This window comes from Orcinus orca, chromosome 15 (assembly GCF_937001465.1).
Source record: "Orcinus orca chromosome 15, mOrcOrc1.1, whole genome shotgun sequence".
NCBI lineage: Eukaryota > Metazoa > Chordata > Mammalia > Artiodactyla > Delphinidae > Orcinus > Orcinus orca.
In genome coordinates, this window is record NC_064573.1 from 19689531 (window position 1) to 19715680 (window position 26150).

Below are 26150 nucleotides of genomic sequence, written 5' to 3' on the forward strand. Positions count from 1 at the left end.
TGATCCCTTGATATATTTTATTTCTTGACCTGGATGTTACATAGTTTTGGCTTATGATTACCCATTAACATGTCCATTCATTTATGTACTTTCCTATACACATATTTGACAATAGAAATTTTAAAATATTGATATTAATCCAGATTCAATGAAAGACATAAATCTGCAGATTCAGAAAGCACCCAAATCCCAAACATGATAAAAATAAATATATATTTTGACATATAGTAAAAACTGCAGACCTCCAAAGATAAAAGTAAATATATTTTAAAACAACCCGAGAAGTCAATTCTAAATCCACAGTTCTGAAGACATAATTTCAGAAAGTAAAAATAATCCTATTTTGAAGAAACATCTGCAATACAAGAAAAAAAGGTGAGCCTCCCCCCCACCAACAAAGATAAACATGTGAGCAAACCCAAACATTAACTATATAAAATACTAACAATATCCAATTTGGAGGTTATATAAAGAACTAGAGGAATTTGATTAAAATTAATATATTTTAACATCTTTGTGTTGTTTGGAAAGAGGGTACAGATATATACAATTTTTAGATGTTAAGTATGTTAAATTTTTAAGGATAATCAAAAACTTAGAATGTTTAAATTTCAAATCAGTAGAAGGAAAATAGAAAATTCAACCAAGCCAAAAGGAAGACAGGAAAGGGATAAGGATGGGAAAGAAGCATAGCATAGAAAAAGAAAAAAATAGAAAGCACAAAATAAGATGGAAAAAGTAAATCCAAACAGACTTGCACTTCTGCACTATGGTGGGATAGATACTCTTAAGTGTTCTCCCAATACAAAACACTAGATTCTGAAGAAAACAAACGATTTAATTCATTGCTGGGTTGTGCTATATAAGAGAAATTTCCAGGTCCCATCCCTCTACACTCACACAGGGGAAAAAAAAATTGAGCTGAAACAAAAGCAGGAAAGGAGCAGGAAGCATCAGGCAAGAAGCAAACTTGTCTGAGTGCTGAAAATAAGACAAAGACAAACTGCATTCAGTCAGGAACCTTGCCGGGGCTACAGTGGTGCCAATGGGTTTGGTACTGCCTCACTGGAAGCAAATGCAAAATCACATCTGAAGGAAAGTATACACAATTTAGGTCCTTTGTTTTCCCACAGATTTAGCTTAGCCACACACTAAAGAAAACAAGCCAAAATAGTACACAACAGTATTTAGTACACAATGGTACACACAAAAATTTAGACTTATAAGACTTAAAATACTGAAATGATCAGAAATAGAATATGAAATATTTATGAAAATTTTAAAATTAGAAATGGACTTACAAGAGACTATAATGAATAAACAGGAAGATTAGAAAAAGAATAAAATGAAGAATATAACTACTGACATTAAAACCATCATTAGTGTTTTTAAATCGATCAGACATTGCTGAAAAATGAATTACTAAATAAGACACAGAGCTGATGAAATTAACCAAAATGCAGCACAAACAAGATGATGAAAAATATGAAAGATTAAAGGACATGATAGAGTAAGAAAGTCCATCATTTGTGCAATCAGAGTCCTAGAAGAATAGAGCAGCAGTATTTGAAGAGTGGCTAAAAATTTAATAGAACTAAAATGAATTGAAAGATACAGAAAGCCAGCATACACCAAGAATAAATAAAAAGAAATTCACATCTCCAAACATTATAGTAAACCTGTAGAACACCAAAGAAAAAAGAGATTATTTTATTAAAAGTAGATAGAGATAAAAAGATAATCTAAAAAGTCAGACGCTGAGGCACAAAGATGTTGAAAGACCAACTTAAGGCCACAGAATAAATAAATAGCAGAGCGGTGATATACCCCTTGCATTCTCACTTAAGAAAGTGTACTTTTTACTACTTCATTTTCTCTTTTTAAACTGTCCCAAACTGTTTACTTTACTTTTCTTAACCTTTTTTTTTTTTTCTAACTTTTCAGTTGTCCAGTGATTTCTGGCTGAAACAATTACAAGGATTATTAGAAACTTTGTAAAAATGTATTATCCAAAAAAGTAATATATCCCTTCATATGAATTTTAACTACCTTACCAGAATACTGCATGTAGAAAATTCTATAGCCTTTGATCCTAAGCACTAAATATTTGCATGGTAAATAATTTCTGACATTCTTGCTCCAAGTTATTGTTTTTGATAACCCCAACTCCCTGTTAAGAATCCTTGTTAGGGAATTTTCAGATGTCAAGAAATCTAAAACTAATTAAAGGTCCTCACCAGGAAGAAAATATTTTTAAACAACTTTTATTCACGTTTGTACACTTTATTTTTATCATCCTTTCTTTCTTATATCTGGAAAGGATATAAACTTGAGAACAGACCTACTCCAATCCAATGCTGACCCACACTTTGGTGCCTTCTAGAAACATTCTCTATGTCCTGCAAATTATAAAATGTCCACAAGCTTATATCTGATTCTTAATCTTGAAGGCAAAAGGGGAACGCAACAACAATGGGAGAAATAGGATACCCATCAATTTAGTCACTGTGTATGATATCCTTAATCTCATCTCCAAATCTTCATCTACAAAGTTGTAGAGATTAAAACACACCTAATCCATTGTTTTTAGACCCTACAGACTGGCCAGAGGAAATGGACTTCTTCCATTATCTGACATTCTTAAAGACCTATCACTTTGAATTTCTAGTGTCATCCTTCCCTTAATCAACTTGTATGGAGAGTTCCTTCTAGTTCTTTACAACAAATACACTCCCCAGACCAATTCCCTGCTGGGCCTCTGCCACACAACTCATTCGTTCAGTACTTACTGAGCACCCTCTGTGTGCCAGGCATTGTGGTAGGTTCTAGGTATACTAAGAATCATTAATTGAATATACATTGCTTTGGTATTTTTTTTAAATCAACTTATCGAATGGTACATAGTACTTCAGTCAAAGACATACATTTTTAGCAGGCAATAGAATTTCTTATAGCTATTTCCTAATGAGGTGAATTTCTTGAGCAACTCCATAGTTCATAGAAAAAACCTGCTCTTTGGTACAGCATACCAATGATTTGGCCACTCTATTTTTTATATAGTCATATATATCTTCCTCCCAATGTTTCCACAATGAATGGAAAATGTACTAATGCTGACCATGATATTCTTTTTATTGAAAAGCAATATAAAATAGCTTTAGAAATAAGAGGAAGGTAACATTTTACATTATTTCTGTTACGAATATTTTTATGCTTTGTGCCAGAATTTACTTCCCATAACTATGTTTGCTTTATCTGGAACATTTTATATTGTGTTTCTACATTATTGAAAGTATTAGTGTTTAATTTAGAAGAGCTTAATAAACTGTTAATCTGAGAACGTCTTTCCCTTTTTTCTGAGCATGCTTATTTATGTACAGTGTGGAAATCTGATCCTGTTCTCTTCCAATCAGCCAACAGTTCTTTTTGTACCTCTTCTGGTAGTTCATAGAAAACTTCAGGATCAATGTCAGAAGGAAAAGTAATTTTCTCTTTGGTAGAATCTTGCTCTCTATTTTCTGTAAGTCCTTCATGAATAAAGACTGTTGCCATTGGTTGTTTATGGCTGTCTGTAGTGCAGTTTTTGGAGAAAAGTTGCTCACTCTGCACATTTGGAAATGAATGGAAAACAGATACAGCAGGGTCTGTTTTTGAAAAGTGGAATCCTTGAGACTCTTTAGGTCCTTGACTCATTAGTTCATCTTTTAAGTTACTGTCTATATAATGTGAATAATCCTTTTGGCTAGACACATAAGAGGAACTACTGCTATTTAAACCTGATGTTCCTGGTTCACAGGGAGATACAGAGGATATCTGTTTGGTATTGGATAAATGATCCCTAGGATTTAAGGAACCATCTTGCATTTGTTTTGTAGAAAAGAAAGATAATACTCCTCTAGAAGCACGTAATGGACAACTCAAACTTCCTTTCCCTTGAACTTTTTCTCTAGATTTTCCAGAAAGGATTTCTTCTTGAATATCTACTGGAAGCTGCTTAAAGACCTCTTGGTCAATACCCGCAGGAAGTGAGGAGAGTGGAAGTTCATTACTGTCTTTTTCTTTAGAAAAACTTGTAGTATCTGGTGGAGACTCCCCAGTTCTTGTACTTTCAATTTTTCCAGTTGGTAGAAAATCCCAATTTGTTTCCTTGTCTTTAGAAAAATCCTCCATATGAGTGTCTTTCATTTTCTAGAATACAAGGGTAACAGAAAAATTCAGATAACTGATATCTTTTAAACATTCATGCTGCTGAAGTGTGATTGTAGCTATTATCCGACCAACATGTTTCTATCCTACTCCATAACTTCAATCCTTTTGGCCAGTTCCAAACAACTAGAAATGATCAATCCACCACAATTAGTCACACAACTGTGTGGATCTTTACTCACGATTCCAGGAAGACGGCTTCCTTCCTAGAAAGCACTGAGCCAGAAGGTAGGTATGTACTGGAAACCTGGAAAGGACCTTAATCATGTATTCAAACTTTCAATTCTGTGAATAAAAAGACTGGTGGCCTATAAAAATAAAATGATTCACCAAGGGTATCTAAAACATATGTATATGCACAGATAGCACCAAGGGCTGGTTTTCTAAAATTCCCTATTTTTGAAGTGTAACATTTAACAGAAAGAAAAAAAATACTTCTATGGTAAAAACCCAGTATCATTATTAAGATGTAACACTATTCTATATTTACATGAAATAAAAATTTTAAAACACCTTCCATTTTAATTTGCCTAATTTTCCCTCTAGTTTCAAGCACCATAAAAATGTACAGATAGTCATATATAATTCAGGAAACATCAACACATTAGTAACTTCCAAAAAGTAAAAGGAGAAGAGATTTGGGTCACTGTTTTTATTGAGCATGAACTGTGTGCCAGACATGTACAAGGTACTTTCACTTATGTTTACTCTCTAATACTACTGTGGATGAAAGACCTTTAATTCTCATTCTACAGACTAATTAAAAAGTAAACATCTTTTTAAATGTCAGTTAATATACAGAATAAAAAGGGTCACCGAAAAAAAAGTAATTAGAAGAGGGCACTAATTCAGTATTTCCATAACACTATTCTGTTCTCATTATAAGCTTAAATGTAAATGAAAATATTACTAAAATTATAATGACTGATTAAACAATAAAAATAAAGAAAATAATAAAAACATTTAAAATTAAGAGTTGGACTTCCCTGGTGGCGCAGTGGTTAAGAATCTGCCTGCCAATGCAGGGGACACGGGTTCGAGCCCTGGTCCGGGAAGATCCCACTGCAGCGGAGCAACTAAGCCCGTGTGCCACAACTACTGAGCCTGCACTCTAGAGCCCGTGAGCCACAACTACTGAGCCCATGTGCCACAACTACTGAAGCCCACGCACCTAGAGCCCGTGCTCTGCAACAAGAGGAGCCACTGCAATGAGAAGCCCACGCACCGCAACGAAGAGCAGCCCCCACTCGCTACAACTAGAGAAAGCCCGTGCGGAGCAACGAAGACCCAATGCAGCCAAAAATAAATAATAAATAAAATTTATAGATAAATAAATAAAATAAAATTAAGAGTTAATTGTAGGCATAAACAATTTAGTAAAAGATGATTATTTTTTAAAGCATTTGGTAAACAAAAGTTTGCATTTTCTTTTAGTCATGTGAAAATATGACTAGCCTCTGCCTCTCTATTGCCACACTCTTAATTTCTACAGTTGTAAAATGAGGAGTCATATTCTATCAATATGGCTACCAGAATTTTATGTAATTTCAAAACCAAGAAAATTTAAATATTTGAACAAAGACATTTGGCGGGGGGGGCGTCACTGGTAGCTTATGTATAAATTGACAACAAGATTAGATTTCCAGTATTTGAAAATATTTTCATGTGAGCTAATCATCATATTCCTATATACTGTTATAAAATGTTTTAACAGTTCCAAAACAGAGAACCTCTATCAAGGTTTTCTCTTTTATCCAGCGATGTTTATGTTTTATTCTTAGGTCACAGTACAGTATACTTAAGGCTAGAAACCATAATATGAAAGGCACTATTACAAGTAAGTCATTCAAATCATATCACCCAAAAGAATCTCTAACTTATATCAGTTAAACACAAATTTATATCTCTAAATTTAACCATACAAATCCAGTAACAGTGTACTTACAAAACTGTGCTTGCCAGAGCGTGAAGTTGTTGATAATGATGGTGTTAAATAATAATCAATAGTCCCTTTCTTAGCAGTATTTAGGGCTTTAAGGTTGCAGAAGCACACACTTAAAAGGGTAAGATGAAATGGCATCTTCACATTCACCATATTTCGAAAAAGTTTCATAAGTACATCAACCATTGGGGTCATCACATCATAATTTCCTAAATAAAACGTTTAAGAAGACAATATCTAAACACATTATATCATAATTGATATTAAGAGCTTAATCTAATTTATATTGCTTAGATTAAGAAGTTAAAATCCTATAGATATCATTGGGACATCTTGACATTATTTACTGAACTGGGACAGCTCAACACTAACACCAACTGCCAAATGAGTTAAAGTTTTCAGAAGATTTGAAATATGGAACTTTTAGTTACGGGAGAATGATGAGGTCAGAAAATCTCCCCATAAAATTAAAATAAAACTGAACAAAATGGTCAAAAATAATCATTCTGAGATTCTGGAATGAACCAAAGGCAAATAAAGTGAGAAGCATTGATTTATGAAAAGCTGCTGGAACTTAGGTAATGAAGTGGGGACAGCAGCCTTATTGGTTGGAGTTGCTTGTATCCCCATTTACACAGTGTGGTTTGTATAGTAGTTTTACCAGGATGAGGCTGGCTGTGAAAGCCGGAAGCTTTGCTGCCAGAAAGGACTGACCTGATTTGAGGTAGAGGGCAAAAGCCCACACCCAGCAGTGTTGCCAGAAAAATGAACAAACTTGGTAGGAAACAAAGGAAATCACATAGCTCTTGAGCCTGGGGTGGCAACTGTGGTTGGGATGAGTGAAAGATCAATGGACCAGCCATAAATTTAACCAGGAGATCTGGAAATGAGAGAACCACAGAGGGACTAGATAAGCTCTCCTCACAACCCCAACTGACTGAGAGCTGCACACACAGAGAGGAGCCAAGCTTTCCATATGTCTCTCACCAGAATGGCAGCAAGTATACCAGGGGAGGTGCAAGAGGGACGAGCCGAAAATAAAGGCCAAGGCAGATTTGAAAAAGGCCTAAATTTTGAAAGTGCTCTCCAACCCAAGCACTTGTCTGCTGACAGAAAATGAAAGCCTTCCAGGCTGTTGTATTTGAGCAAACCTTTGACCAATTATTGTCTAACCACCAAACTATGCAGACACAGGGTAATCTCCTAAGAAGACAAAATTAAAAATTTAAATTTAAATTAAAAAAAAGAAAAAAAGTTAAGCAGAGAGATCAGGGGCAACACATCACAGGGCAGGTAGATTCTGCAGCTTAAGTCCAGACAGGTTACAAAGAAAGAAAAGGAGAAAAAAGCCCACAGGGAAAAAAAATCCAAATCCAGAGTTTCTAGAATACATTATCTAGTCCAATTTTCAACAAAACATTACAATACATACAAAAAAAAAAAACCAGGAATGTGATTCTTAGTCAGGCAGAAAAAGCAGTCAATAGAAACTGACTTTAAGTTCAATTTAGCAAAGACTTCAAAGTTGCGATTATAGATATTTTCAAAGAATTAAAGAAGATCATTTTAAGGAATTAAAGTAAGATATAATAACCACTACCAAAAAAGAGGGAGTCTCAATAAAGAAACAGAATCAAACATACAAACAAAACAAAACAAATGGAAATTCTAGAGTTATAAAGTATAGTAACCAAAACAACAAAATCACTAGATGTGTAACAAAGTTTTGAGGTGACAGATGAATCAGAGAACTTGAATACAGCTCAAAAGAAATTATCTAATCTGATAAAGAAGAAAAAAAGTCTGAAGAAAAATGAATAGAATTGCACACACCTATAGGACATTATTATCAAGCAGACCATCATATGTGCAATGAGAGTCCCAGAAGGAAAGAAAAAGAAGAGAGAATATTTGAAGAAATAAGAGCCCCAAACTCCCCATATTTCATCTAAAAATTTAGTCTACAGAATTAAGAATCTCAATAAATCCCAAGTAGGATAAACACACACACACACACACACACACACACACAAAACCACTTAGATATACCATGGTCAAACTGCTGAAAAAGACAGAGAGGTAAATAACTCATCACATAAAGGAGAACAACAATACAACTGTGCCTGGTAACAATTTATTGCCTCTCAGCTACAAATCACCCTTCAGTAACTGCTGTGTGATAATGCGTTGGACTCTAAAATTTTTTTTACATTGAACTCAACTGTTAAGTTTTGTCAGTAGAGAGAACTGGAGGACCATTAAAGGAGAAAGGGTGTTTCTCTTCCTGGTTCCGATGTACTGTCATTTACCTTTTCTTGCTCCCGTAACATGGTCTGTGTGCAGTACATATGTGTGGAAATATCCAATAGTGCTGTGCCATACCACGTGTGTGTGGAATGCTCAGTCCCTCAGCAACCTCCAGCCCCAGTCTAAGCCTAGTGACCATGTTACCATGGCATTAGCAACTCAAACACTGCACATACCAGGCCTGTGCCATAAACAGCACCCTGACCCTTCCTGCATACCCACCTAATAGGCTTGACTTGCATATGCCACAGAAGGTTGTTTCCTCCAGCTCTTCCTGTGCAGGCACCATACCCTCCACCTTTGCACTAGCAGAAGAATGAAGATTCCTTCAGCATAAACACCTACCAGTCTCAGCTTGCCCACATCCTGGAGGATTGTTAACAGAAGCCCTCTCAACATGGACACCTGCATACCCCAGCTCATGCGCTGCCCTGCCAGTGAGCAAACTCCCAATATCCCAACACCTCCTGTGCATCCACCAATCAGCCTCAGCTCATCTGTAGATCAGAGCATGGTATTCTCTTTGCCCAATAACTATGGACCAGCTCTGGGCCAGGTAACTCAAAGGATTTCTCTACCATTCAGTGTTCTGCAACCACACCTTCTCCTTGAGGGTAAGAGGACTCTCTTTTGCCCTTCCTTGGATACTTTTTCTTAGTGCTCGGGTACCTCTTAGAGTATCTTTATATCTTTATAGTTACTCCCCTATCATAATTTAGTAATTCTTTGAAACTTTCCCTGTTCAAATTTCTGTGTGGTTATTCTCTCTTGATTGGAACTAGTAACAGGAATCTCTCCTGATTAAGCTATTAACAGCTGCCTCCTCATCAAAAATAATGAAAACCAGAAAGCAATGGAATACTATATTCAAAGTATAGAAAGAAACCAGTAAAGGATTACATATCCAGACAAACTGTCATTCAAAAATGCTATTTTGGAGAAGTAGTCCATAAATTTTAGTTAAGTAGAATGGTTTGATAGTGTTGCTCAACTCTTCTTTTCAAATGCAAACGGAACATTCTCCAGGGTAGACCATATGCTAGGCAACAAAATAAGGCACAATATATGTAAAAGGATCGAAGTTACTTTAAGTATGTTCTCTGATCAACTAAAATCAAAATGGAAATCAACAAAAAGAAATTTGAAAAATAATCAAATATTTGGAAATTAAACAGCAAATTTCTAAATAAGTTTAAGGGTCAAGGAGGAAATCACAATGGATATTAGAAACTACTTTAGCGTTAATGTAAAAGAAACACAACAAAATTTATGGAATGCAGCTAAAGCACTGCTCAGAAGGAAATGAATAACTTTAAACTTGAATTATTAGAAAAGAAGGTAAGTATAAAATAAATAATGTAAGCTTCCATCTTAAGAAACCAGGAGTGGAAAGGCAAATTAAACCTAAAGCAAGCAGAAAGAAGGAAATAACAAAGATCAGAGCAGAAATAAATGAAATAGAAAGTAGAAAGACAACTGAGAAATCAATGACACCAAAAGTTGAATCTTGGAAAAGATTAACAAAACTGATAAACCTTTGCTAGAATGACCAAGGGAAAAAAAAAAAAAAGAATACACAAATTACCAAAATCAAGAATGAAAGAGAGGACATCACTATAGACCCTACAAAAATTAGGATTATAAGGGAATATTAACAACTTCATGACAACAAATTAGACAGCTTGGATGAAATGCATACATTCCTAGAAGATACAAATGACCAAAACTGACTCAAAATGAATAGAAAATCAGAATAAACTTATAACAAATAAAGAAATCAAATTCTTATTCATAAAAGAACAAAGCTAGAGAACTTACACTACCTAATTTCAAAACTTACAACAAAGTATCAAGGCAGGGTGGAACTGGTATAAGGATAAACATATAGATCAATGGAATAAGAAGGTCAAAAATAAACCCTTACATTTATGGTCAATTCGTTTTTGACAATGGTGCTATGGCAATTCAAAGAGGAAAGAACATTCTTTTCAACAAATTCTGTGGAACTGGATACCCACATGGAAAAGAAGGAACTAAGACTCTTACTTTACACAACACATAAAAATTAATTCAAAGTGGATCTAAGTAGAAATCTTAAAACTATAAAATTTCTGAAAGAAAACATAAGAGGAAATATCTATGACCTTTGAGTTAGGCCAAGAATTTTTAGATGATATCAAAAGTACTATCCATATAAGAAGAAAAAACAAAACAATGAAATACCATTACAGTCATGAGAATGAGTATAATAAAATAAAATGACAGTACTAAATGTCAGTGAGAATATGAAAACACTGGAACCCTCTATACTTTGTTGGTGAGAATCTACATTGTTATATTCACTTTGAAAAAAAATGTGTCAGTTTAGAGTTCAACTTTACCATACAACCCAGGAATTCCACTCCTTGTAATCTACCCAAGATGAACAAAAGCATATACTTGCCCAATGACTTGCACACAAATGTTCACAGCACCATTTTTCGTAACAAATTTTTCTAACAGTCAAAAACTGGAAACAATCTAAATGCCCATAAAGAAGTTATCTCGTAAAAAAAAAAAAAAAAAAAAAAAAAAAGAAGTTATCTCGTGCTATATAATTAATTACCATAGTTTTGTTTTCTCTGGAGTTGGGAAGCATTCCTAACCGAGTCTTTACTTTTAATATCTATTAAAAAACAACAAAGTTTTCTAGTGAAAATTTCATATAGAATAAAAGTATTTAATAGTTCACTAACTCCCTGTGAAGACTACTCATCTTTGGATCATATTTCTAACTCAAAGTTTGTTTTTTTAAGAGTTCGACCTGCCAATTAAATTATCAGAAAATTAGTCCATTACCTATCCCTAACTTCTGAATTATGTGGGATGGAATTGGGCACTGACGACTCTCACGGCTATAGTGCTTCTCAGATGAATACCGACGGATTATTAATCTTATTGTATGTGGCTTCCTTCCATCTTGGCAGACTCTAAAAATAAAGAGAAAGAGGAAACAAGGAATTAGAAAAAGTATTATCTAAAGTTTTTTTAATGGTCCAATATACCTCATTTACCTAAAGGTGCCAGATTTAGTAACTGTAACAATTATAAATACAGTTGATAATTAGGCAGTAGGCAATAATGGTCCCTGAATAGTCCAAGCAAACTTCACAAAGTCTACATAATAAAGCTCTGAAACTTAAATAAGGCTCTCAGGCCTCATGCAGAATTGAGTGCTATCAGAAAAAGAAAAGAGATAAGATATAATAATAACAAGCCATTTTACAATCCAAATCCAAAACATAACTAAAAGCAACATATTAAAATCAGCAGGAAATTTAAGAAACAGAGAATCATTTACTGACAGAAGCAAATATATAAAAAAATGACAATTTTTTACACATGTAAAAAAAATAAGATTACAAAAAAAAAAGTTTTAATGAGATTATTTCTGTCAAAAAGCACTCCTCAAATAGATCCAAGGGAGTCAGTAATATCACCATTTATATGGCTTTAGAGAAATAATGTGAAAGGCTAATTATATACTATGTTTAGGAAGGTAAGTACTTGTCCATGCATCTTAAAAAGTGTTCCACCCAAATAATCTTGGTTTTAGTGTTGAAAACAAAACTTTTAATGACATGGAAAATCTGCTTATAAAGTAGAAAATCTAATTACTAGAGAAAATAAATGTCATCAAAGAATAACATTTTCCTTTCTATATGTGTCACAAACATAAAATACAAGTATTATTAAACATACTCAAATTGATTTTGAATTAGAAAATTTGGATTTTTGTAGTAAACAATTTTTTTCTTATTGCTTTATCACAAAACTTCTTGACTGCTGCTTTATTAAGATAATATCTTAAATGGTTCCTGTAAACATGTTACTAGTTTAAACATCTTCCAGTTCTATTAAGTTAATATGCAACTCAAAGAGTGCCATTTGGTTCCTATAACTAATTAAGACATACTAGAAAAAGGTTATACTCTAAGCAATCTTAAGACCAGTGCCTAGGGAATGGATTAATGGACCAGTGCCTAGATGTATGATTTTATACCTCTTACATATCTATAGTATTATCATATGCTTGAGAACATTCACACACACGCACAATTATTTTTTTTGCCATTTACTTAGATGGCATTATACAACTCAGTCACTGATACAAGGGGCCACTATGTAGAAAAGGGAATGCCAAGCAGAGATAAGGAGAAATGGTTAATAGTTATTTCACAGGTTTAGAGCATCTAGACTCATTTCTGGGTTGATGCTTCAAATAAGAGAACCTATAAAATGTATACTTCTTGTGGTTTCTCTACGTACACAACTTTTTCCAGTGACCAGGCATTTCACAGTAGTCTTATATTTAGCTGAAACAAAGCAGATAACCCAGTTTCACTAGCATAGTCACAGGCTCAGCCTGAGTCATATCACTGAAGCTGGGTCATATAGCCAGCCAGTTGCATGCAGCAAATGATGAGCTGCGCGGCCCTGCTCAAGACATGGGATTGCAATGCATGTTGCATGACTGCGAAGTTGAAGGAAATATCACTTTATCAGTTTTCTGACAGTTACAGTCATCCAAAAACCATTTTCTCTAGTCACATTAGCCATCCTAGCATCATTACAGAAGCACACCTACCCAAAACGTTAGATCCCTGACACCTCACTTTGAGAAATCAAAGAAATGGGAGGAAAAGAAATGGAGTACTGAGAAATAGATATATGATGGCAAAGGAGCATCAGAAAACTAAATGTCTTGTTCAGTTTATGCAATGCTATTTGTATACTCATAATCCCAATTGACACTCCTCATGTATTTATAGGCCAGTAACCCTGCACATACCCACAATCACTCTCACTGCTCACACATAATCCCATTAAGCTATTCCTTCATCTGACTCCATTTTCTTGCACATGGTCCGAGGCACAGGAGATAAAAGGGTTCTTCTGCTTTCTCCATCAATTTCCTATCCTCAATCATCACAAAGTTTATAGGTGCCGTGATTCTAGAGATACCCATAAAACTCCCTTAGGTTAATGATCAGCAGCTTAAGATCCACAGTAAACCACAATGTTACTAAAATTAAGACCAATGGAAGTAGATGAATTAAATTTAGTTAAAAACACCTGTTACTTTATAATGATCTATCTTTGTATGTTTAGTCTCCAGTTAATCGGTAAGTTCCAAGATAGAACATCAAGTATTCTTTCCATGTACTATACACAGAATCTATAAGATGATACAGCAAAATGGAAAAATCACCTGTTCAAAAGACTAGCCAGTAGCTCTTCAATCTTATTTTTAGCTTCAACTTCTGATGAACATTTTTTAAATGAATCTTCCTCACTAAAGGACTACCAAAGAAGCACAAATAAGGATTAATAAAAACCCAAATAAACATCTCCAATTATCAGTGTATATGTTAAATAAATATTCAACACATTCTTTACTAACTTACCTCATGTACTTAGTTTGAGCCATTTAGTTCACTTTTATATTAAATCTTTTTATCTGCAAGTTATTGTACTCCACTAGAAAGTGCACTGGAAGTCAAGAAAATTACAAAGCTCTAGTACCAATGCCACGCTTTATTGTACAATTACAGTGAGGCTCTTAATCTCCTAGGACTTGAATCTGAGTTTAACCTTAGGCAAGTTATTTAACCTTTCTAAAGTACAGTATCTTCATCTTAAAAAAATAATGGGAGGAAGAGGGAGTAAGGGAGGGGGAAAAGGTATGAACAATAGTACTAACTACCTGGAAGACTCACTGTGAAGATTAACTGGGATAACGTATATATTATTATCCCTCAGGAAAAAAATTCATCAATGTTATCTGGGTGATTATACCTTTCTCCATTTCCTAAACCATTAGACTACTCTGAAAACAAGATTTTTAAAAATTAAAATATTTTGCCTACTGTATACAATATAGGCTATTAAAATTAAGTAGTATTCAATCACAGTGGCTAACTTGAGACTTAAATACTAATTCTTAGATTCAATTTAAGACTATTTATTAATCTACTATAATAAATAGCCTTCTCATAGGAAAGGGATCATGTACTAACCTAAAAAGCAAATTAGAATAGTAAGAACACAGTAGTAAAACTAGAAATCTTTACCTCAAATAATGTGACAACCAGTATTCAGTTAAAATGAACATCATCGCCACGTACCTGAGGAGGTCCTGAGGGGGTCACAGGAGAGTTATCCTCTCCAAAACTGAGCTTCTGGATACGCTGAGCAACTGAAATTCCTAATTCCCTTTCTAATATTTTGGATGAAAAGGTTTGAAGATCACGCACACTACTGATACCCAGTGCTTCCAGACGTTTGGTAGTTTTATAGCCAATACCTAAGCAAAAAGAGATGCATACGGTGTTACAATAGTTTTTCTCTTTTAAATTAGCTAATTAAAATATTATAAAGATATCAACCACGTCTTTTGATACCATAATTTGTATTTTGCTAAGATCAAACTTTATTAAAAATTAGGTTGTTGTTCTGCTCAAGACCTCTGAGTTATGAACCACCTTGAAAACCTAACAACCATAGTATAATATAATGAATAAGGAGACAACCAATAAATGCTGTCTTGATATTGATAAAATGAAATTTTTACCACCTGTTACATAACAATGTGGAAGTATTGAAGAATCATAGTTATTATCCATGTAAAGAAAGACTGTCACTAGAGCAATTAAAATGCATTACCATTTGCTAATTATTAGCTAACTTGACTGATTTCTATACACAATACCACACATTTATATCTGGAGGTAGGAACCATCCCAAATACAACTTCGAGCCAGAAAGCAAACAAACGAATCTTCTCATTAGCGAAACTCCTATGACAAAGTTCTTGCACTAAAACTCAGTCATACTTTACCACAGGAAAAAATTTAATGCTGTGATAAAGGACCATACGTTTCCAGGTTATAACTTTCATAATCATATTCAAACTATACAAAAGTAGGTAAAACTAGGAAAATACTTTCATATATATAGATTCCTAATATAGATTCCCTCCAGAAAACGTCAGGTTTTTTGGTTTTCACCAAGAGCCAAGTACACAGGCTCTAAAAATTAATTACACGTAGCTGTAATTTTTAAACTTAAAGAAATACAATAAAACCAATATATATTTTTCAAATATATTTGTCTTACCTGGCATTTTCTTTATGTGGTTCAAACTATGAATGAGATCTTGAGAACTTTCAGGTAGTAAGAGTGTTTGCTGATTTGGTTTAAAGATGCCAGACACTAATTTTGCCAATAATTTATTAGAAGCCACTCCAGCACAGCCTGTGAGACCCAACTGATTATACATGGCTTCCCGCATCTCAGCTGCAATCTGAGATCCAATAAGTAGTCTGATGTGCAAGATGTCATGCAGGTTTATAGCTATAAAAACAGCCAATGTTGTTAAAAGTCACCATCACAAATTTTAATTTTCTTTTTAACAAATGAGTTTTAAAAAGATAAAGGGCTTAATCTATATCCAACCCCCCTTCCCTACCACCATACTGCTACACCACCATACTGCTACACACTTAACTAATCTCTCTTGTCCTTCACAGGAATTCTGTAAAGTAACTACCACAAGTAAATTCCAAGGCCTGTGATAGCAAATGCATACTGGGAGTGCTGAATGATTAACAGATTACAAAAATTGATCACATAAAAAATTCCGACAGACATTAGTAGAACTTTTACTCATGTTTATCTGGAAGTAAGCATAAAAGTAAGTATTACATTAATGATAAAGCTAACATTACAGCTTTAAAGATCTGAATCTAAACTTTACACACCAGTGGTATGTGCTATTAAAAACAATTTTGGATTTGTATACAGTTTAAGAGATCTTTTATTAAAAGTATAAGGAAATTATATAGAAACAAATTTTCTTAGGTGTGAAAATGACATTAGAGTTATATGAGACAGTCCTTATCCTCAGGAGTATTTACATTTCAAGTGTTATGATGTCTGTAATAGTGGCTCAACAATCTATCAACCAATCAATAAACAGCAAGATAAAGCAAATGTGGCAAAATGATAACAATGGGAGTATCTACAAGGAAGGGCATAATGACTGTTCTCATTATACCATTCTGTCAACTTTTCTGTAGGTTTAAAAAAAAAAATTAACACAATCTTACATGGAGGAGAAAGAAGAATTCATGAAGAATTAGATATTTTAGGATATAAGACCTAGCTCTCTGCAATATGTTCTAACAAATAGAATCTAAGTTTGCTTTAAAAATTATACAGAAACACATTTGGAACCTTCTTGCTACCCAGACCTCGTAAGTGACAAAAGAGCACAGGTACAAAAGACACATGAAAGCTTCATATCTTCTTCTAAGGCAGAATGGTAGCTCTACTTCTTTTCTTCTTTAATATCAGGGAGGTGGATAATGACTGGAGATTGATCCACCAGCACTCAAAAAGGGGGAATAAGAGAAAGCACATGCTGCCTGAAACCTATGAGCAAGTATGTCAGGACAAGTCTTAGAGAAAAGCAGAGTAGCTTGCCTTCTACGTGGTATGATTTGGAAGTCACCAGCAGTCACAAGATGTTTGAAAGCCTAATTAGATATTCAGTAGAGTTGATTGCAGCTTATTTTCAAATGCAAATAACCCTGGAAATACCATCAGTCATTTATACTTTAATACGCGAAGGAGAGGAACCATTCTGTTTTCTTGCTAAGAGTTGGCAAAGATTATTTGAACTGATTAAATATGAGCTTGCAAAATATGGCAGTAGCCCTGGACAAGCTTCCACAAGGGCTAACTTGGGAGGGTCTTGATGCCTTGGGAGAATAGAAGTGAACAAGCAAAGAGGCAGCAAAGGCAAATTTAGTCTACCTAAAATTTTGCTTAAAAATGGTTTTAAGAAAATCAGAAACTACTCTAAAAAGCCAACTCCTGTAACTTAAGGATGACCTAAAGAGTCATCCTCTTTAAAAACGATAACACAGGGACTTCCCTAGTGGCACAGTGGTTAAGAATCTGCCTGCCAATGCAGGGAACACGGGTTCGATCCCCACTCCAGGAAGATCCCACAGACCACAGAGCAACTAAGCCCGTGTACCACAACTACTAAGCATGCACTCTAGAGCCCGCAAGCCACAACTACTGAGCCCGCGTGCCACAACTACCGAGCCCGCGTGCCACAACTACCGAAGCCTAGGCACCTAGAGCCCGTGCTCCGCAACGAGAAGCTACCGCAATGAGAAGCCTGCGCACCACAACAAAGAGTAGCCCCACTCACAACTAGAGAAAGCCTGCGCACAGCAACGAAGATGCAATGCAGCCAAAAAATTAAAAAATAAAATAAAAACCGTAATACAGGACTGTGTCAGATAAATGAAAAGTGCACAAAGCACTGAGCTACATGTCATCAAAATACGATTTTCTGCCTATTTAATATGGAATATCAATACCTGATTTTAATCATCTTAGACTGCTGAAATATGGCTAATATATCCAACAAAAGCCAGAATACTTTCAGAAAGACATAATCGACTCTCTGAACTGACTGAACATTAAGAAATGTAGATACTTTTAGTTACTAAATTGAATGAATAAGAACCCACTTACGCTGATTACCGTATACATGACCCGACACAGTCAGTGCTGAGGGTTCATCCCTTTGAAGCTGCTCTAGTCTCTTCTCAACCATTTCTGTTAGATCCACAAAATTTTCATCAAATCCGAGTCTCTCAACAACTGGACTAAATTCTTCCAACAACTCTAAATTAAAATAACATTGGAGCACAGATGTAACTGAAGTTGTAACTAGAATAGATTTAACTCTTTTATGCTTAAAAAAATAACAAAATATGTTGTTAAAGGTTTTACATATATTCACAGTCCCATAATATCTGTAATAAAGTCCTCAGTTAACTGGGATTTTTTTTCTGTACCACATTCTGAGTAAAGGCAATATTTTCCAACAAAATAAGTCCAAAAATAACATTTCCTGGGCAGATGCTCATAGCAATAAATTTCTCAATCTCCTCTACCTATAATTTCTCTATCTGTAGTACATTAAACATCAATGCTTATAGTTAATTATGATCTTGAAGCAGTAGGTCAAAGAATAAATTATAGTCTGCTTAGAAAAGTAAAAACAAGTAATAATATATTCTAGCTATGTTTTTCATAAGAATTTTAAAACGGCAAAACAAAATAAAATTTAAAATGTCCAGTTAATACTAATCCAAAGAGAAAAGTTACTTAATTTTCAAAATATACTACAATGCAATACTTTTTGATTAGTCACCCTCCAGCACATTCCTTAAGGGCAGAGATGGCCCATGACTTACATGTATTTGAATGCCCAGCCTCTAACAGAATGCCTAGTCCATAACTCAAACGTTTACTAAATTGAGCTGAACCAGGATTTGAAATAAGTTCAAAAAGACTTATCAATTCTCATTTTTAGGATTAAAACTAATAATTTGAAATCATTAAGAATAATTTTCACTTCTCTCTGAATCACCTATGATACCAGCTGGATGGCAGAAAACAATCTATTAGCCTCTTATTATATAAAAATGCATAGGTTCTTAAAGTCCTATAATATGAAAGCTCTGTTTTATTGATGCCAACACTGATAACAGCAGGAAAAAACAATTAATAAAGACAACAGTGTGATCTGGTAACCACCAAAAATCACTTTCAACCTATCTAGAGAAAACCATATATCTACTCTGAGGAAAAACTGACAATGTGTCTGACCATATAAAAGGATTCTTTTGAACTTCCCTCATCAATTTCTGCTTTTCCTCCCCAAAAGTATATACCTGATGTCCAGCAGTAACAGATAGAAAATAAAAGTTTATCAAAACAATACTATATAAAAAACAAAGAACAAGTTAAGTGCTAAGGAGAAAAGTAAATTAAGTACCGAATCATGCACAAAGCTGGTGGATCACTGAATATTGATTGATTATATTGGTTCTATTACTAGGTCATAGGAATAAATCACTTATCCATTCCTGAAGTTAACCTCTTTTTTGCTGTCAACTTGTCAACTCCATAAACAAGAGGCATTTATTAAACATATGATTACACAAGGCCAAAGAGAGGAGTTATAATGAGAGAAAAAACTATCTAGACAAAAATGTAATACTGTAGAATAAAAATATGAAATAAACAATAAGGTTATACATCATAAATAGGTCTGAAATAAATTCAATATAGGACTATTAGGCTATGTTCCTATTTCAACTCAGAAAATACTATGAAAAAAATTAACAAAATAACATTTTATTGATGCATAAATCATACTTAGAATATTTATTGTTATTATATTAGTGCATTTTTAATTCTTTCAAGATACTACTTTATAAGTTAAGAATCAGCATAAAAACTAAGATTTACTCATTGAATTTCCAGTAGATATTTTCACTGTGAAGAGTTGCAGTGGCACAGAAATCATAAGAGAAAGACTGATAAGTCTGACAACATAATGTCAGACAATACACAAACTGGAAAAGTAAAAAAGATGAAACACAAATGGGAAATACATTTATAACACATGACCATCAAAGGGCTAATTTCCTTAACTTCCCCAAACAATGACACAAACCAATCAGAAAACAGAGGAGCAATCTAAATAAAAACGGGCCCAAGTGAAAAGGCCATTCACAGAAAACATATATAAATGACCAAAAATACATGAAAAAATGCTCACACTTACTTATAGAGAAATGCAAATCAAAACAATGATTTACTATTTTTTCTGCCTATAGGCAAAATCTTTATGAATATCTAATACTGTCATACATACTAGCAATATGTTGGGACAACCTCAAGTGCAACATATAGCAGTATTTCTAATGCAAATTATCTTTGATCTAGCAATTAAACTTTAGGAACTTACTTTAAGGATATCTTCATGAAAGTATGTGAAAATTTCTGTATGAAAATGTCTACTGAAGCATATATTTGTAAGAGCAAAAAGTTGGTAACAGAAATAATCCCTCACTATCAGGGAAGCCACATAATTTACAAGATATCTTTTGAACAAAAGGAGGTGCTATTAATAATTACATAGGGACAATGGGCATAAAGTGGGACATACTGTCTTCATATCAGTAAAGGAATGGTTAAATGTTTGGGACAAAATACAACAGAATACTGTGCAGGCACTAAAAAGAATGAGGAAGAGCTATATGAATGAGATGAAAGATCACCAAGAACAAAGGCAAGATGCACACTGTCTGTATTATATCACCTCTTCTATGTACAGTAAAAATTAACTTCTGAGTATTCAGATACACACACATAATTGTGCACATTGTCTATTCACACACAGACATATACACATATGTGGCGGAAGGGGTTTGGGTCATTGTTTTACACACATGGAAAAACCTGATACTGGTTTTTGCATCTTGCCTTCTACTCACTCAACAAGGCATATCTCTATGAGTCAAACAGTACAGCACCAATTCATTCTTTTTAATAGCCATATAATATTCTATCATAGAGAAGTCTTATTTAGCCATTCTCACCCTGGTGAGCAATTGTTTTCATTCCATATTTTTAGCAATTATGAACCATGCTACAAGAAACATTTTTGTACATATACATTATTTTAGTTCTATTAGATAAATCCCCAGCAGTGGTATTATTGGGTTAAAGAACATAATAGGTATCTTTAATTTCAAAACATGTTTCTAGATTGCTTTCTTGAAAAGGCTGTAATACTTTGTTTCTACTTTTTCTCACATTCTTATTTTTACTACTAATGAATTTGAGCATTCTTTTACCACATTGTTGAATTTGCTCTTTTTGTTAATTGCCTATTCATATCCTTTGTCCATTTTTCTTAAGTTTCTTTTTCTTGTTAATTCCTAAGAGCTCTTGGATATTATATTTAATGCTTTCATCTGAAAACTGCTACAAATAACCAAAGAACAAGTAAACAAAAACAATAGCAGAGCTTCTGTGGTGGCGCAGTGCTTGAGAGTCCGCCTGCCGATGCAGGGGACACGGGTTCGTGCCCCGGTCCGGGAAGATCCCACATGCCGCAGAGCGGCTGGGCCCGTGAGCCATGGCCACTGAGCCTGCGCGTCCGGAGGCTGTGCTCCGCAACGGGAGAGGCCACAACAGTGAGAGGCCCACGGACAGCAAAAAAAAAAAAAAAGAAAAAGAATTTACTAAAACAATAGCAAACAAGATAAATAAAAAGCTGATCCTTATACATTTTAAAACTGTATATATTTGCCATATGCCAGTACAACACATGGTTTCATTTTTCCTGTAATTTACTAAAACACTAAGATTCAAACCCAAACCTTAGTAAGGGGGAGTTTATCTACACTGAAATATTTAATATATACATAAAATCTAAGAAAAAAATATACTCCTTATCTTTGCTAATACTTCCTAACAAATTGGTTTTTAATTATGTTAATCAAACATTACAGAAGCCTCTCTCAACTCCCATTAGTGCATTAGAGTACAGCATATTTCTTCATAGTTTATTTAAACTTGGCATGTAAACTTATAATTAAAAATACCTGGTTCTTTTTGGTTTATCTTCTCCCATTTTCTCACTAAAAATTTTTTTACATTTTCTCATATTTATGTAAACATCAGCGTGACAGAGTTCAAATTCCTTCCAACTATACATTTTTGTCACCGTTACTCATAATATATTGTCATTCTCATATAAATTTTTTTTACATGGGAAAGCCCCAAAATAAAAGGAAACTGACTTATGCATTTTACATTTATTAAAAGATTCATGTAGTTAACAGGCATCCTATATAAAAATTAATGCTGAAATTATATTGCCCATAATCTGTACCTGTAACGTACCTGTAACCTTATATGACACCTCTCTGTAACGAGTCAAATCTTCTCCATTAACTAATACTATCTGTGGACACTTTTCTTTTGCATCTCTGACATTCATAAGTTTCTTAACTCCAAGTTCCCTAGCTTCATAGTTGCAGGTAACCACCAAAAATTTCTGCTGAACCCCTATAAGAAACAAATATTTTATGAGAAAAATATTTTATGAGGATTAAAAATAAAATTTAAAATATAATTTACTTATTCCATATTATAGTTGTAATACCATGTTTTGATAAGAATAAAAAGCTCTCAGTTAAAAAATACAGCCTCCATTCATCAAAGCTCTATGAAGTACAATTTAACAAAAATTAGCACAAACGAGCAATTCTATGAATTCTGCAAAAAGATACAAATAAAATCCTTCGAGGATTTTTTTCAAACAATACAAAACCAAAGAATTAACTCTATATAACTTTATATATAACTCTAGGCCATGTTTTACCAAAAAATAAAGCAGATGAAAATAACTGAGTACAATTAACTACCGGTTGCTGCTAGAAAACCTAACTTGTCTTCCGAGTAACTTTCCAATGAATATAAAGCAATGTTCTGTTACAAGTGCCAACCTACAGCAATTACTAGGGATCTCCCCCAATCAGTGTTCTAATTATTGAACTGTTCTTCATAGTAATCTTCAGAAAAGATTATAGAGAGTGAGGTGGCATTATGAGCCCCCTCCTTATCAAAATGATTAAGTTATGATCATCTACAGACTGTTTAAAAATTCTAGTTTTCCGGTAGCTTAAAATTGCTAAAATTATTTGCTTTTCTCTTTACACAAGTTGACTACTTGTTTACCACTATTAAAGTAACGTTCATCTAAAATATGTAAAACACAAATATGTAGATGGGGAAAAAAAGGTTATGTCCATTCCCCTAATGTAAGACATTTTGTTTCTAAAGTGTTGATACTATAAACAAGGCAAAGAAACATTATTTTGTATATTTTTGATATACCAGATTATGCCCAAAAATAGAAGCACTGGGTCAAAAGTAATAATTTATGATTCACCAGTGAACTATGTAAAAAATCAGATTAGTAACTTCCTTAACTAAAAAAGTAGTCTTTTAATGCAGGATTAATGGACTCACCATTATGTCACCAGCCCAAGTTAAGTAGTCATATATTTGCTTAGTACAAATGGAAGACTATGCTGCTTTCTCCTAGAAACTTTCAGCATTATATCCCTCACTTCCTGGTAATCATTCATTCCTGCATCTTAATTACACAATACCTTTTTACTAATCATTACTTACAGAACATCTTGTTACCATGCTACTAGTTAGAAATGCCTTCAGAAGAAAATTGAGGTCCCCTAATCCTAACTCCTTGACAGCCTTAATTTTAAAGATCCTAGACTGACCTTGGCATACCAAAAACTAGTCATCAGTCATCCCTCTGTTCCTTAGTAAATCAACTAGGCTGAGTTGAATTGGGGACTTATCAAAACCAAAATAGACAACAGAGGGAAGCGGCAGGTGAACCAAAATTGCTCTTTATGCTTTTACTAAAAGATAAATCCTTACTACATGCATAAAATAAATTTTTAGAAATTTAAATTACTTTCCCAATTTAAGATATAATAAAAAAAAGAAAGTTTTTTTAAAAAGCCAACATAATAGTAAGTAGATCCCCAATGTAAAATTTCTCTTTGCCTTTTAAAGATACTTATGATTTTATGGAAAATTTGTACTGTATGCCTTAACATTTTGGGTTCTGTTCAAAATCCAACTATTTTGTCGAATGTTACACAATTCAAGAGTTAATTTCAAAAGTGAGAGAATAGATGACAACTTCCATTAAAATTAATAAAAGAGATTGTTCTTGAGATAAGACGGTTGTAAAATTTCAAACATTGAGAAAAAGACTAAAAGTTTATCATGGTCTCTCTGTTCATCCGTTTGGTGAACTATACTACTTGTGTCACATTCACCATTTATTAAACGATTATAAAGTTTACACCTGTAGTGAAGCAAAGACTACTGTCTATAAAGCATCACAGAACTGCTTCCAACATTTATTAATATGGTTAATAAATCATAATAAATAATGAATCCTATTATACAAAGAAAATAGTATCAAACTCCAGAATTACCTAAAGGTTTGCCCTTTAGTTCTGGATGTGAGATCATTTCTACTTGTGCGTAAAAGCAATCCAGATCCACGTGTACTATGACTCTAGATGAAGAGCTTCCTGCTGGCACCACTTGATCATGGACTGTGGCACAATATGCAAAGAAACATAAAAATACATTCAGGCAGCTTATCGCCTCTGAGCAACTGCCAGCCCCTTAAAACATGGCAACTGAGAAAGAAGAATGCAGAGCGATTTTTAAAGTTTTTTTCCTGGATTTATCACATGTGTCAAAGCATCTAAAAATTACAAAGACATGAGAGAAACTCCACCCACAGTATAGTCTTCAGTCCTGTTTACTTACTATTTCTTTGTATACTATATTTTTCTCAGGATAGTAATAAATTTAAGGGAAAAAAATTATCAATAATGGAAGATTGCAAGAGGTAATCCTAGGACTTGGAAGTTTATGGGAAAATTTAGAGAAAGTTGCAAGGGGCAGAAAAGTTTAAACACTGATCTTTCAACCAACTTAAAAAGTATTCTAAGTGGCATGTCCTTAAATTAAAAAAATAATCTGAAATACAAAGCAGCACAAGACAGAACCTATGGGTCCCAATGGACTACATCTAGCTCCCATATGATATCAAGATTAGCTGGTTCAATGCTGAATACCCAATACCTAAAACAGAGGCTGGCATATAATAGACTACCAATGAATACTTGCTAAATTGCAAGACAGAGTAAATATCTCCTGGATTTTAAAAGTGGTTCATGTCTTGAGGGAAGGGGCAGAGGGATAAGACAGAGGAGATTACAGCTCTTAACACCAGTTAAAAACAAGGCAGGCTAAATGCAATGTGGTTTTCTGGTTTGGAGCCCGGAACAGAAAAAAATTAAGTGGGAAAAAACTGGTAAAATCTGAATAAAGCTTGTCCTTTCATTAATAGTATGCCAATGTTACTTTCTTAGTTTTGACAAATGTATCACGGTGATGTAAGATATTAAAGTTAGGAAAAGCTATCTGTGCATCTCTCTGTAAATCTAAAATTATTATAAAATTTAAGTTTTTTAAAAAGGGGGCGGGGGTCTAGGAGGCAGGGAAGGAGAGCCTTGGCCCCAGGCCCGGGGATTGGCGCGCTGCAAAGTAGGGTCCAGAGGCTGGAAGTGGGTCACCGGAGAGGCGGCCACTGCAGACGTGCCTCGTCCCCGGTTCCGAGCTGCGCCGTCCCTTCCCGTCTGGGCTGAGCCGGGGCCCCAACCTTTGCCAAACGGGCGACAAGTTCCCCCGCTACTGCAACCTTTAGGCGGCCGGGGACTCTTCCGCTTTCACTGGGCTGTTTCAGGGATTACAAATGCAACCTCGATTAACCAACTGACGCGCCCACCCTACTACTGGTCAAAAAATCCCTCTCGGGATCTTGGCCTCAAAACACCGGGCAGCGAAGGGCAGCTCTCTCAGCGGAGCCCGGAAGACGAAAGGACCCGAGCCGGGCGGGACGGTCGCACCCCAACGGCCGCCGCCACTGCCCCGGGAGTCCTCCCGCCCCGCGCTGCTCATTTACACCAAGGGAGGCCGCCGGGCTCCTCAGGCCCCAGCGCACCCGGCGAGCTGCCTGCTGCCCACGTCTCGGCCCGCTCCATGCCCAAAGCCGCGTCCTCTTCCTCGTCGCGGTCGCCTTCTTCCTTAGGCTCCACCCCCTGCTTCTGCGTCCCGCCCCAGCGGCCAACCGCAGGGCAGCTTCCGACCG

The 26150-nt window shown here is 34.8% G+C and overlaps 1 protein-coding gene across 7 annotated transcripts; it reads right to left on the reverse strand.

Annotated features, from left to right (window-relative positions):
• On the reverse strand, nt 1-26134 carry POLI (DNA polymerase iota). Of its 7 annotated transcripts, none has more exons than XM_012531702.3 (10): nt 26004-26134; nt 24421-24543; nt 22286-22450; nt 18050-18202; nt 15614-15850; nt 14623-14801; nt 13707-13798; nt 11294-11424; nt 6152-6357; nt 1-4188 (listed from the first exon to the last, which is right to left on the reverse strand). In XM_012531702.3, the coding sequence occupies exons 1-10, from the start codon at nt 26041-26043 to the stop codon at nt 3367-3369; spliced, it is 2148 nt and encodes a 715-aa protein (XP_012387156.2). In that variant the 5' UTR covers nt 26044-26134; the 3' UTR covers nt 1-3366. The 7 variants fall into 7 exon arrangements, with proteins under 7 accessions (XP_012387156.2, XP_012387155.2, XP_049553587.1 ...); XM_012531701.3 differs by having other exon boundaries at nt 25965-26118; XM_049697630.1 differs by having other exon boundaries at nt 25909-26087.
• Between the last annotated feature and the right edge of the window lie 16 nt (nt 26135-26150).